The following is a 14,849-nucleotide window of genomic DNA, read 5'->3' as shown; positions in this document are numbered from 1 at the left end:
GTTTTCAGTGCTAAGCTAACAATCTAGTGCAATACTGAAAATAGAAGACTCGCATGTCTTATCTTTTTTATAAAACAAATATCAGATTTTTTCATTCTCCTGATAAAAGTATTCATTAGTTTCTTAACAAGAAAGAGAATGAAGGGTCAAGTCCTCAATATGGCATGTAAGCCCCTTCATGATATGGCTTCTGCTTGCCTTTATTAACTTTGCCTTTTGCTAGAAATTCTCACTTTTTCTTTTTTTGTCTAGCTCAGAATGTTCTTGTCATTCAACAGATTCTAACTGATGTGTCAGTTCTTTTGTGAGGGCCTCTCCTGCCCTTCCTTCTGGCAAAGCAGAATATTTCTTTTTCATTTGGTTCCTTTAGAGTCCTGTAGATACTTCCATTATAGTACTTTCTGCATAGTTTTTACCTTCTTTATGCTCTCTTATAAGACTGAGGTACTTAAGGGCTGTGATCATATATTGTTAATATTTGAATCTCTAGCCTTAGCATAGCATTATATACCAGATAGTTAAATGTTTAAGAAATGAATAAAATGATCTTTTCCTTAACCTGTGCCCCAGTTTTAATATTCTTTCTAAATATGTAATACATGTTTCTGAACAAAACATACATGGTATACTAAAAAATTAAAAAAAAATTTTTTTTTTAAAGATTTTATTTATTTATTTGAAAGACAGAAATCACAAGTAGGCCGAGAGGCAGGCAGAGAGAGAGAGGAGGAAGCAGGCTCCCTGCTGAGCAGAGAGCCCGATGCAGGGCTCGATCCCAGGACCCGGGATCATGACCTGAGCCGAAGGCAGAGGCTTTAACCCACCGAGCCATCCAGGCGCCCCTTTTTAAAATTTTTTAAATTAACATATAATGTATTATTAGTCCCAGGGGTACAGGTCTGTGAATCGTCAGGCTTATATACTTCACAGAACTCACTGTAGCACATACCTTCTCCAATGTCCATAACCCAGCCACCCTCTCTCTACCCTCCCCATACCGCAACCCTCAGTTTGTTTTGTGAGATTAAGAGTCTCTTATGTTTTGTCTCCCTCCCGATCCCATCTGGTTTCACTTTTTCCTTCTAAAAATTTTTTTTAATGTACTTACACATCCCTCCTATAACAACTTGAGAAATACAGCATGTGAGAAGAGTTTGGATGTCTTAGTCTTTTTCAGATAGAGAAGAGATCCTTTCAGGTTATTTCAGGGATAGCTACTTTAGGAGCATGTGAAGCAGTGAGGATACATGGGAACCTGTCCTAACAGCCTGAAATAGTGTGACACGCTTGCACAGTAAGACATTGCTTGGTCTATAATAGCATACCAACATTGACGCTCCTCTGTGACTCAGGCTCTGTGTGTTTGCATCTCTATCTGCTGCTTTTTCTTTCTGCCACAGTGGGTTAACCCTCATGCTCCTTTTCACTTGCTCATTGTTTCTTCTCACTCTCGCTGCTTTTGTTTCAAGGTTTCTGCTTATTGCCACTTCCCTGGAAGTAACAATTTTGGGCAGTTCTTGTGCAAGACAGTGTCATAGACTACTGGTGACAGACTTGGTACGGTTTCCTTTGACCTAGCATTGTTTCCCCAATCTAATGAGTTGTGGCTAAGGCAAGTTTGGTGAACCATGTGGAAGGACCTGCCCAAGCTACTTTCCTGAGGAGTATGGGCACTACAAGTGCCCAGAACATTGTAAAAGTTCTCTTCTGCGAGTTAATGTCTTACTTTTATGCTGAAATCCACATTAAAACAATACCTCCTCATAGTTAAGTCGGGATTTAAATACTGCTTTTTTAGGATAATGTTCTCATTTTGTACTCAAAATCATGGTATTATGTTCAGAGGAATTTTTTTTTCTTATGAAAGAATAAACTAACATGCAAGGATGGTAGATTCATGTTTAATTTTAGATAGCAAATTAAAATTTGATTTTTCAACTAAAATTTTAGTTTTAGTTCTCTTCTTTGCTTTCAGCTCCAGATCTTAAACCTGTCAGAGTCATGCATTTCTTTTTTTTTCCCCTTTGTTCAATATATTCCTCTGACAGTAAGTTTTAAGAACCTGTTTATTTTTGCCTCTTAGCCAATTATTAACAATAAGGGAAATTTCATGTTCATGCAGGACTTTATAATGAATGAAAACTTCAAGTATTCTGAATCATTTGACTTTAATAATGTTTAGAAGTTGCATATCTCATCATTTTATGGATAAGTAACCCTAGATTCTGAAAGTTATTTGCTTGAGTTCATAAAGCCAGTGTGCAGCAGCATTTTGACTATGAAATGATAATTCTTTAAGTTTACTATTCTTTGCTTTTGATTCTGTGGAATATATCCAAAAGGTAGACCATATAATTCCTGTTTCCCAGAAGCTTGTTCTAGGTTAAAAAAAAAACAAAAAAAAAAGGAGAAAAAAGTCCAGTTTTGTAAGTACCCATGAAGTACACTGGTCTAAGACTTCTGAGGCCTGACTGCTATTCCTCATCACTCTAGCTGCATGGTAGTAAAGGAACTTGAGTATCTTCCCCTCCCCACAGCTTTATTGAGATATAACTGATGTATAACATTGTATAAGCTTAAAATGTATAACATGATGATTTGATATGTGTATATATTGTGAGATGATTACCACAATAAGATTAGTTAACTCATCCTTCACCTCACCAAATTACCATTTTTGTGGTGGTGGTGGTATATTTTTTTTTTTTTTTTTTTTAAAGATTTTATGGTGGTGGTATATTTTTTTACAATGAAAGTTTGGAGTGAATCTGTGAATTCCCTTCCAGCTCTAAAATTCTGTGAAGCTGTGATCTTTTTTTAATGAATGTTTTTATTTTTTATGGTTACACAAGGGTGAGAAGTCAGGATTGTTTGTGTTTAAATAAACACTTTTTACTTTTATTATTGTTACTAATATTTGTGCTGATTTTCTACACCCTTATTTTAAAGAATATTATACTAGAAGAACAACTAAGTTGAATAACTTTGGCCAAATTATTATAATGGAAGAAAGAGATGAAGGGAAAATAAAGAGAAAGAAATATGCCCAAGGACATTTTGATATGTTTATTTCCAGTATTTAAATTTTTCTTGGATTGACTCCTATGCAGGCTTACTTTAGGAAGGAAATTCATCTTAGAAATGTGCTGCCTTTAAAACTATTTTGAAGTCTAGGGCCCCTTCCGAAGCTTATTATGTTTTAACCATTTTTATGCTGTTCACTTTGTTTATAGTCATTTCTGTTTTGAACATTGGGGAAACTTTAATGTTCCTGTTTAATCTTTTTATTCTTTGAGCTCCTAATTCATTTAAATGCATGTGGTACAAGAAAGCAAGAAAGAAAGAGCTACGAAGTTTTTGCCTTGAACATAAAATCACTATGATTGTTCTCTCAATTAGAAGAAAGCACTTTTACATTTAATTCTTTTTGCTTTTTATCCCCATTTCACTCTCTTTCCAGAAGCCTTTTCTTTCTCCAAGCAGAGGCTTCTGACTTCATCTATATACATGAATACATGAGTTGAATTTAATTATCACCCCAAGAATCATCTATCTGAGCTCATTTTAGTAACATTGTTTGCTTATGAACTGCCTCAGAGTTTTTCAGAAAGAAATTTTGAAGAGCTTATTATCTCTTACAGAGAGTATTTAAATTTTTTTAACCTTAAAATTATATAAGAAAATGAGTTTTTTAACTTTCAGTGTAACAGCTTTGTTGAGATATAATCCCATACCTATTATATAACATTTTTATGCTTTCAAATTATTTTTTTTAACTTTTTATCATTTTACCTTTTTTTAAAAGTCCTACACATATATTAGCTTTTTACTGGAAAGTTTTTAATGTAATTTTTTAAACTTTGAAATCATATAAGTAAGAAAGTTTGAGAAAATTTTGACTAAAGAAGGAAGGAATCGTCCTTAAAACATTTTCTCTTTTCTATATGTTGATTATAGCTATGTGGTTTTTACCATATAGTTTAAAAGGATCCCTTTCAGTTTTCAGTTAATGTGGTGTTGATTTTATCTATTTTATTATAGATAGAATTGGAATGATGCCTTATTTTGCTAGCTGTATAATTATCCACAAACAAGTGAATGTGCCAGGAAGGAAGGAAGGAAGATAGTAGCAACTTAACATGCCAGTGTCCCCAAATGCTATAAAAACAGAGAGCAACTACCTTAGCAAAACCAAAGAACCCGTGCTGTGGACGTGATCTTGTGCTAGTTGTGGACCTTGCCTGCAGGGGGCATCGTCACTTTTGCTCTGCTTTGGGAAAGCCACAGTCTGTGTAAGCAGTCCAACTGCCTGAGACCACCATGCTGTGAGGAAGCCCCAGCCAACCACGTGGAGATGATAGGTGCAGAAGCACTGAGGCACCAGATACTGGAGTGAAGCCTTCTGATATTGTCCAGACCAACTTTCTTGTTAGCCAGGTGCAGCAGAGTGACAGCACGTGGGGCATTTGAACCCTGCCAAAATTACCCACAGAAGTGTGGGACCTAGCAAATCATTTTCAACTGCTAAGTTTTGGGTTGTTTTCTTTTTTTCCCTAAAACAATAGGTAATTGGTAGACTTGCCAAAGTGATGTTCAAGTATAGAGACAGCCATCCACAAACAAGAATGCAGGGATGTTTGCTCCTGTGAATCTTTCCTTGGGAATCTGATGGTGCACTGGAGAATGACTAGAAAAACACCAAAGTAAAACTGGTGTTAAGCATTAGAGCTGAGATTAAATGAAGGATATAAAGGGAAGTATAATATGTAACGGCTGTATGTTTTGACAACTAAAACTCAGCTGTAAAAAAATGTATGGAGAGCAGGTGCAAAACAATGTTTTAAAAACTACAGCTGTCATATTTGTGTTTGTAGTGTGGGTTTTGTATTGAGATAATGTTTTCTATGTGTTATGCAGCAAAGCAAATGGATAATTTAAAATTTTTCTAATTCTGTTATTTCTCATGTCTCAGAGCCAGAAGTCTCTGCAGAAGAAATAAAGTACAGATATAAGTTAGAATAAGTAAACACCCTGTACTCCTGATTTTTAATTGGAAATATCAGTATGAACTCATGAGGTATTTTAATTTTATCTTGATATATACATCACATATGCATTTATTTTTATACATATGTAATATGTATAATATGAATCTGAGAATGTTTTATGTATATTATGGAATAAAGCAAATGAATATTTATGTGATAATTTGATTCTGACATTTCCTAGCTATGTCTGCTGAAAAGTCACAGAAATGAGCAAACCTAGTTCCCAGAATGTGTTCTTGAAATGCTCCTGACATCTAAAAGAAACTAGGGCTTCTTTGATAAACCTTTGATTCCAGGTGTGGGGCATGAAATGTATAAAATGATCCTGGCGTATTTTTATATTGTATATCAAGGAACCTATTAGCCACTATAAGACAAGTCAAAACAAAAGGATTGAGGAGCCAACTTGAAGAGCCTTTGGGGTGACCAATAATCCAAGTTTTAGCACTGGAAGTCCCAGGTCCTGAGAGACCTCTTTCTCAGTCATTTGGTACAATTGATCACCCTCAGATTCTCCCACTGGCCACAAAGGGACAAGGTCAGCATCTGCAAGGATAAGAGCTATAGTAGTGTGGCATCCTTTATTTATTATGTTTAAGTCTCTGACTTCATACTGACATCCCAAATAAAACAAAACCCACTAATTGTTCATCTTTTGTAGATATCAGGAAAGCAGTCTTTAATTTTAAAATCTGATGAAGGGGCACCTGGGTGGCTCAGTGGTTAAAGCCTCTGCCTTCGGCTCAGGTCATGATCCCAGAGTCCTGGGATTAAGCCCCATATCTGGCTCTCTGCTCGGCAGGGAGCCTGCTTCCCTTCCTCTCTCTCTGCCTGCCTCTCTGCCTGCTTGTGATCTCTGTCTGTCAAATAAATGAATAAAATCTTAAAAAAAATAAAATAAAATAAAATCTGATGAAGCAAGGGAAGGAATCAAATATTTATTTTTACTTTTCTATATGAACAGTACCACCAGGTAAACAAATAGTAGGTAAAGTAAAGTTTCTTTTTATGGCGAAATTTTATACGCTAGCAAATAAAGACAAAATGATAGAATTGGAGTAATCTCCATATTTTAATGGATTTTGACATGGAGTATCAGTGACTGCTAATGACACAGAAAGAGAAAATCACTCATGTGCTGCACATGCACCACTACCTAAGGAAAATACCCAAAATATTAAGCCTGAGTCTGGCAAGTCTGTGTATGTCCAACTGCCAACATATAGGAAACATGCAAGACAGAGGAACATGTTCAGCTGCACTGTTGGAATGAACTCCATGAAACCCAGTCCGTGGGAAACTGTATAGGACAGATGGCCCAGTATACTTAGCAGATTGCAAAGAAAAAGTAAGAGATGATAAGGGAACCTATATGGATTAAAAAAAAAAAAGGCAAATTTAAACTATAGCAGTTGGGTACATACATTTGAGTAATAAAACCATAAATAAAAGTAAGGAAGTGATTACCACAAAAACCAGAGTAGTGGTGTTTCTTGGTTGGGATGGGAGAGCCAGGATAGGGTACATACATGGAGGGCTTCTGTAGTCCCTGACATGGTTCTGTCTCCCCATCTACATGGTGGTTCCAAGTTCAGTTAGCTATAATCTTTGTATGTGGTTTTCTGTGTTTGTAATATCTGTATCTATTTCAAAGACGATTTTTAAGAGGAATTTTTGGTTCACAGCGAAAGTAAGAGGAAGATGGAGGTGTCACCTATATCCTCTGTCCCCACCCATGCATGGCCTTCCCCTTAATCACCATCTCCCTCAACTCCTCAGAAGGGTACATGTGTTACACTTGATGAACTTACATTGACACATCAGTAACACATCAGGGTTACTCTTGCTGTACAATCAGTGGTTTGGGACAAATGTGTGGTGACATATGTCCATCATAGTGTTATACAGAGTATTTTAAAAATCCTCGTACTCTGCCTATTCATTCCTCTAAACTTTGGCAGCCACTATCTTCTTCTTTCTTCGTAGTTTTGCCTTTTCCAGAAATGTTAGATACTTGGAACCATACAATATACAACCTTTTCAGATTAACTTCTTTCACTTAGTAACATGCATTTAAGGTTCCTCTATGCCTTTTCCATGCTTGATATCTCATTTCTTTTTAGTGCTGAATAATGTTTGTATTATATTTGGTTATGAAAGTCTGAAATAAAAATTAAGGAAGGGAAATTGACCAGAGTGGAGGCCACTATATCAGGAAATGGTGGTAAATGATGCCTTATAGATTATCTAAGACTTTTTGACTGAGCATTTCATTAAATGCTGTTGTGAGAGATTCAACATAATCTGTCAGTAGAGAGCTGCTGAAGTTTATTAAAAAGGGGGGTGGAGTGCTGGAAACTGTGTTTCTAGGAAGATAAATCCAGCAAGGTGGATTTCAGGAAGAAATTGGAAAGCTAGCTGGTACACCACATTGTAAGGGTGAAAGTGGTAAAGATTTGGATTAGGTGATGCTTGTAGGACCAGAGATAATGTAACTGTTCTGTTATGCAACAGAAGAATGGTCGATAAGACTTGCTGACAGATTAAGTGTGGTTAAAAATAAAAGCATTAGAAATAAGCTCAAAGATTTCATTTTTGAGGGCATATCCTTTATTGGGTATGTACTGGGGAATTCTAGAAGGACAATTCTAGGTGATTAAACTAAAGTACGATCTGGTATTTCTCCTCATGATGTATTTAGAATCCCAGAGGAATGATTACTAGGGATTCTGCATTCCAAATGGTTCGTTTAAAAACGGTGTTCTGACAAGAAAGAAACTGATAACAGTGACTGTTTTTGGTAAGTGCATATTTGTGACATAGAGATATGAGGGTAACTTTTTTTCTTTTGAATCTTGAATTGTGCTTATATTACTTATTCAGAAAAGAAATAAAATTTAATTAAAAGATAAAGATGCCCAAATCTTCCAATTTTCAGGGACAAATTCTTAGTTGGCATTTTTTATCATTGTAGATGCTTTTAGACTATAGTTACTCAGAAAAACATTCAGGGAAGCCTGTTTAGTAACTGGTCATCTTTGTCTTATATATGTTTGTAAACATTGTATTTTTGAACAAATTTTATGTTTTGTGACTCTATGTTATGTGGGTACATGTGTGGTTCTGGGTCTGGATGTGTGTGTGTGTTTCATTCAGAAAAAAAAAAATGTTTATAGATGAAGTCTTAACTCTCTTCCTCGTGCTTTTAATTCTTACTGCCTCCAGTTGGATTTTCCTCCTTAGATGGGAGATGTTCTCAACCAGCTTCAGGGCCATAAAGATGATGGTAATGAGCAGCATAGACTGTCTCTCTTCGTTATCACTCCTGATGCTAAAGGTCACTACATATCTATTATTCTATCAGTCTCCCCTCTTCTGTCTCTCCCTGACGCAATTGCTCTGGATCCAGCTTCCATAATAGTGTCCTGAAGTACATGGGTCTTCATTTTGTGTCTTAGTCTTCTGGCAAGGTAAAGATGCAGTATTAGATCTGGTGATGAAAAGAGAATAGGAAGTGTTAAATGCACACACACATGTACATACATACACACATACATACGTATAGTAGTTTCTTTTTGTTTTAATAACTCTGTTTCATAGTTTGTTATCAGTGATAAAAGAACCATTAGGAAAATTCAAGTAGGGGATACTTACTCTTTAAAGTCTGGTGAAATCGGGAGAAGTTTTAAGTCTGCTCCCCTGTGGACCTAGAAAAGAGCAACCAGAACTAGAAACAGTAAGAGGCAATAGGTAGGCAGCACCAACACAATAGCCATCAACCTTGCTTGCACATTGGCACCACTGAAGATTAAAAAAAAAAAAAAAAATACTGATGCTTAGTTCCCGCTTCCACAGATTCTGATTTAATTGATCAGGCTATGGCATTGTCTTGGAACTTTTGAACCTACACATTTGAATTTAATATGAAGACTGAGAACCACTGGCCTGGAGAATAAAACTGGTCTATGACTGAGGAAAGGAGTTCCCAGGTTTCACAGCACCTCAATCCCCAAATCTCTTCTTTTGGGATAGATTGGAGTTTTTTGTTAAATGATGCTTTCCAAGCTTTATGATTTGTTTAGGTTTCTGATGGGTAGAAAACATAAAAAAGACATAAATGAGTCTTTAACATCTGGAAAGAATGGACAGACTCACATCAGAATAGTAATAAAAATTCATGGATTGATTACACTTACTGAACATTGTGATATTTGCACAGGTTGCCTGTGATTTGCTTCGGAGAATAATTCGCATCTTGTATCTCACTAAGAGACTCCAAGGACAACTGCAAGGGGGAAGTAGAGAGATAACAAAAGCTGCTCAGAGTCTTAATGAACTTGGTAAGTCCTCTTTTGATTAAAAAGCTAATACACTTTTACAGATTTTTCAGTCACTTGATTTGTTGGCTTTTGTTATCACCAGTGACAAATATTATTGAATAAATGTATTTAATAATTGCCTGTATACAACATTGTCACACTTTTCAAAATGGATGAATAAAATTAGTCGATTTCTTAGAAATGCAGTTTATTTTTTAAATTCTCATGTGATAAGATTGGCTGTTTTTTTCTGGGTATACATGCCTATGAGTTTTAATACATGCATAGACTCATGTAATTGGCAGCATAGTCATGATATAGAATAAGTTTCATCACCCCCAAAATTCCCTCCTGCTATCCCTTTACAGTCTTACCTCCCCCCATAACTTTGGCAACCACTGATTGGTTTTCCATCACTTCAGTTTTATTTTTTGGAGAATGTCACATACATGGGATTATAAAGTATGTAACCTTTTGAGACTGCTTTTTGTATTTAGCATAATAGTTCTGAGATTTATGAAGTTTTTATTTATACCATTGTTTGTTACTTGGTGTTTGGTGGAATATTGTTGTGTGATTGTACCACAGTTTATTGATTCAAGGACTGAAGGAAATTTATGTTGTTTCTAGTTTTTGGTCATTATGAAGAGAGCTACTATAAACATTGGGTACAGGTTTTCATGTGAACTTAATTTTCATTTCTGTAGAAGAAATGTTATTTTTTAGGTGACAAATCCTATGTTGACATTATGCCTAGAAGATTTATTGAATTCATTTCTTCATATGTTCTTTCGTCTTTCAAGCGTTTAGAACAGACTCTTGACATCCAAGGGTTTAACACTAATGGTTTTGACTGTTAACAGGCTGCAAGGTCCATGATGATATAGTTCATATTTCAGGCAAAATTTTGAATAGTGTAGAACTAACACCTGCATTTTAATGAGGCTTTGTGGTTTTCTTCTTTTCTTTGGGTACCCAGTAATTTTTCTGAAGTGGATGTGTTTAGTGATTCTGTACCTTTGTAGGTTCAGAGGTCTTTGATGATATCCAATTCAGGTATCAAGCATCTACTTACTCTTGGTGGTGTGCTTTGAAAATAATATCAGAAAGATATGCATTACATGTTTTTGAATTTTTCTATCTTTGATATTTGAATTTCATAGTCAGTTTGAAATGCTTATTCCATGTTTTTTCCTAAAGAAATATAGCCTCCTTATAAATGATACTTCAAAATCAATTTTTAATGCTCAAATACATTGCTTAGGCACATCGGGGATATATCTAACTTGTGATTTAGTATGCTTGGAATATATTATATAAAAAGTTACTATTTATTTAAATCAAAAATTAAGTTTTTAAGTTCTAGTTAACATACAGTATTCTATTAGTTTCAGGTATATAATATAGTGACTTAACACTTCCATAGATCACTTGCTCATCACAGCAAGCGCACTCCTTAATCTCTATCACCTATTTAACCCATTCCCCTTCCCACCTCTCCTCTGGTAATCACTAGTTTGTTCTGTACAGTTAAGAATCTGTTAAAAAGTTCATTTTTAATCAGTGAGTAACGCTTGAGTCTTTTTTTCACAGTATGTGCTAAATGTAGGAGTGTAAAAATTCTAGTATCAGCTTTTATTTTTTGCTTTATCACATTTCATTTCTTTGCTCCCAAAATAACCTGCAGGATAATAGAATCATTAAAAACAGGCACAAATTATTCCAAGGTTTATTATGTATATTTTTCATCACTGACACTGTTCCATAATAAAAATTTGCTAGATTCTGATTATGACTATCATTTTTTTCTGGAAAAAACATATACTGTAATGCAAATGGTGATGTCTTCTTTTAAAAAAAAAACAACCAGACACAAGTATCAGTCGTAATGTTCAGAGTTGGTTCAATGTAGAGTATAAATTATCCTTCCAGTGAGGCATTGGCTTTACCCAAAGTTTTGTAAAATATTAAGTGATGAATAGTTGTTGAGAAAATGTAGTTCATGGTGGAATTATCTCAAAATGGATTATGTTAACTTAAATTGTTAAAGCTTTTCAGATTATGTACCATTCAGAATTTGCAAAGACATCATCTCTTTGTCATTCACTGCTGTGGTTCTGTCTTAGCCAATGCTGGCATTGATAATAAGGAAAGCAAAGAGGAAGATAAAGTTTCTACTTTGGGGATTAATATTTTAACAAAAGTAATAATTGGGAATCACTGTTACAATTACACATATATACAAAATGATATTTTATGATTGGAACATCTCTGAAATTATCCGTGTCTATATCAGTATAGTTCTGATTCTCATTAGAAAGAAGAAAATGGGGGCACCTGGGTGGCTCAGTGGGTTAAGCCTCTGCCTTCGGCTCAGGTCCTGATCTCAGGGTCCTGGGATCAAGCCCTGTGTCGGGCTCTCTGCTCAGCAGGGAGCGTGCTTTCTCCTGTCTCTCTGCCTGCTCTTCCTGCTTGTGATCTCTCTCTCTCTGTCGAATAAATAAAATCTTTAAAAAAAATTTTTTTTTTAAAGAAAGAAGAAAATGATGAAGAGTAGAAGTGTTTACACAGGCTTTTGAAATTAACTTAAAATAATCTCTTAAACTTGAAAGGTCTTGAGGGTTGAATTGCAGAGACCTGATGAAATACATTGTCATCTAGAAATTAAGTATATTTTGAAGGACTAGAGGGAATGTAGAGTGACTGCTGACAGCTACAGATTTCTTGTTGGGGTGATGAAGATATTCTGGAATTAAATAGAGGTGATTGTTGCACAGCTTCATCAATATACAGAAAAGCTGCTGAACTGTGCACTTAAAATGTCAAATTTTACGTATTTGAATTATATTCCGATATAAAAAGTATATTCTGGTACCTGGTGACAATTATTTTATATTTATATTTATTTTATTTTTTTAAAATTAAGGTCTAAATGACATGCAAAAAAACTACACTTGAAAATGTATAGTTTGGTAAGTTTTGACATGAGACATTACCAGTATCAAGGTAATGAACACGACTGTCACTCCCATAAGTTTCCTCATGGCATTTGGCAAGCCTTCCTCAGGCATTTGCTGATCTTTTTGTCACTCTAGATTTAGTTGGCACTCTAGAATATTTTATATAAATGAAATCAAACAGTTCATATTGGTTTTGGTCGCTTCTTACAGTCAGTTAATTTTGAGATTTATCCACGTTGTTTTGTGTATCAGTAACTCATTCCTTTCTATTTCTGAGCAGTATTCTAGTAGATATCCCACAGTTGGTTTATCCATTAATGTGTTGATGGATATTTGGGTTGTTTCTAGTTTTTGGCTATAACAAATCAAGCTGCTATGAGCCTTCATATATAAGTCTTTGTGTGGACATATGCTTTCATTTCTCCTTGGTAAATACATAGGAGTAGAATGGCTAGATCATATGGTAGACGTATGCTTAACTTTTTAAGAAATTGCTAAGGTGTTTTTCAAAGTAGTTGTAAAATTTTACATTCCTACCGGTAGTGTATGAAAATTCTACTTCCTCCACATGCTAACACTTGTAATAGTCAGTCTTGTTAGTTTTAACCATTCTAATAGTGATACTCTGTTTTAAGTTTACAAAAAATTTAAATTAATAAAGGAGTTTAGCAAGATGTCAGGATACAAGATTAATATACAAAAATTAGTTTTATTTCCATATGCTCTACTGTTAACAAGCAATTGGAAATTGAAATTCAAAAAACCATTTATAATAGCATGAAAAATATGAAATACTTAGGTTGAATTTGACAAAAGATTCCTAAAACATACAGAGAACTAGAAAACTTTGTGAATGGTGAAAAAAGACATAAATTAATAAATCTTGTCTCTGAAATGGAAGACTTAATATTGTTTGTTAAGATGTCCATTCTCCCTATGATCTATATGAATTCAGTGTGGTTATAATCTGAATCCCAGCAGGCTTTTTTTTTTTTTTTTTTTTTTTTGTTGGTTGAGTAGTATTTATTTTTTTTTTTTTTTTTTTTTTTTTTTTTTATGTTTTCTATTTATTTATTTTTTTTTCAGCGTAACAGTATTCATTCTTTTTGCACAACACCCAGTGCTCCATGCAAAACGTGCCCTCCCCATCACCCACCACCTGTTCCCCCAACCTCCCACCCCTGACCCTTCAAAACCCTCAGGTTGTTTTTCAGAGTCCATAGTCTCTTATGGTTCGCCTCCCCTCCCCAATGTCCATAGCCCCCTCCCCCTCTCCCAATCCCACCTCCCCCCAGCAACCCCCAGTTTGTTTTGTGAGATTAAGAGTCATTTATGGTTTGTCTCCCTCCCAATCCCATCTTGTTTCATTTATTCTTCTCCTATCCCCCTACCCCCCCATGTTGCTTCTCCAGCAGGCTTTTATTTAGAAATTGACAAAGTGATTTGAAAATTCATATGGAAATGCGAAGGATCTAGATAGACAAAGCTTTTTTTTTTTTTTTAAATTTTCTGTTAGTCACCGTATAGTAGTACATCATTAGTTTTTTATGTAGTTTTCCATGACTCATTGCTTGCATATAACACCCACTGTTCCATGCAACCCATACCCTCTTTAATACCCATCACCAGGCTCAGACAAAGGTTTTAAAAGAGAACAGAATTGAAGGATTTATCGCACTTGATTTGAAGACTTACTATAAAAGCTGATAGTAAACAAGACAAAAAGATAGACAAACAGATCAATGGAATTGAATAGTGAGTCTAGAAATAGACCCACACTTAAATGAACCAACTGATTTTTGACAAATTTAGCAGGGAAAAGGTAGTCTTTTCAGCAGATGGTACTGGCACAATTAGGTAGCCATATGTGAAACAGTGAACTTGTAGTCATACCTCACTTCCTGTACAATAAACTAACTGAAATTGGATCCTAGCTCTAAATGTAAAACCTAAGTTATAGCATATCTAGAAGAAAATACAAGAGAACATTTCTGTGACTTTGAATTAGAAAATGATTTCATAGATATATCACTCAAAACACAGTTCACACGCAGAAAAAATTGATAAATTAGAATTTATCAAAATTTAAAACTTCTGTTGAGTGATTCTGTTAGAAGAATGAAAAAGCAAGCCATCAACAGGAAGAAAATGCATGCGAAGTATATGTTTGCTAAAGGACTAGTGTCCAGAATATATAGAACACTCTACAAACTTGGTAAGAACACAAACAATACAATTTAAAAATAGGCAAAAGATTTGTACAGACACTTCACCATAGAAGATACATGAATGGTAGCTATGCGTATAAGGTGCTCAACAGCATTAGGCATTGGGGCAATAAAAATTAAAATTGCATTAGTGTCTTACAGAGAATAAACAGAAGTTGTGCAGGCATACTTGTAATTTTTAATGCAGACTATTATGTAATGATTTTTAAAACTATTTAGTGTAGGTTTCAGGATTAAATTGTATCATTGATTTAAGGCTTTTCTTTAAGAAGAGCCCCAAGACTAGATGAAAAT

At 34.9% G+C, this 14,849-nt stretch overlaps 1 protein-coding gene across 1 annotated transcript in view; it reads left to right on the top strand.

Annotated features, from left to right (window-relative positions):
• The window catches only part of COG5 (component of oligomeric golgi complex 5), a 294,754-nt gene that overhangs the window by 28,865 nt on the left and 251,040 nt on the right, over positions 1-14,849 (top strand). The window contains exon 6 of the mRNA XM_046020510.1: positions 9,268-9,388. Coding sequence (XP_045876466.1) covers positions 9,268-9,388 — 121 coding nt within the window. The remainder of the gene's footprint in view (positions 1-9,267; positions 9,389-14,849) is intronic.

The sequence above is a fragment of the Meles meles genome, chromosome 10 (genome assembly GCF_922984935.1).
Source record: "Meles meles chromosome 10, mMelMel3.1 paternal haplotype, whole genome shotgun sequence".
Lineage (NCBI taxonomy): Eukaryota > Metazoa > Chordata > Mammalia > Carnivora > Mustelidae > Meles > Meles meles.
This window is presented reverse-complemented; position numbering and strand designations above follow the sequence as displayed.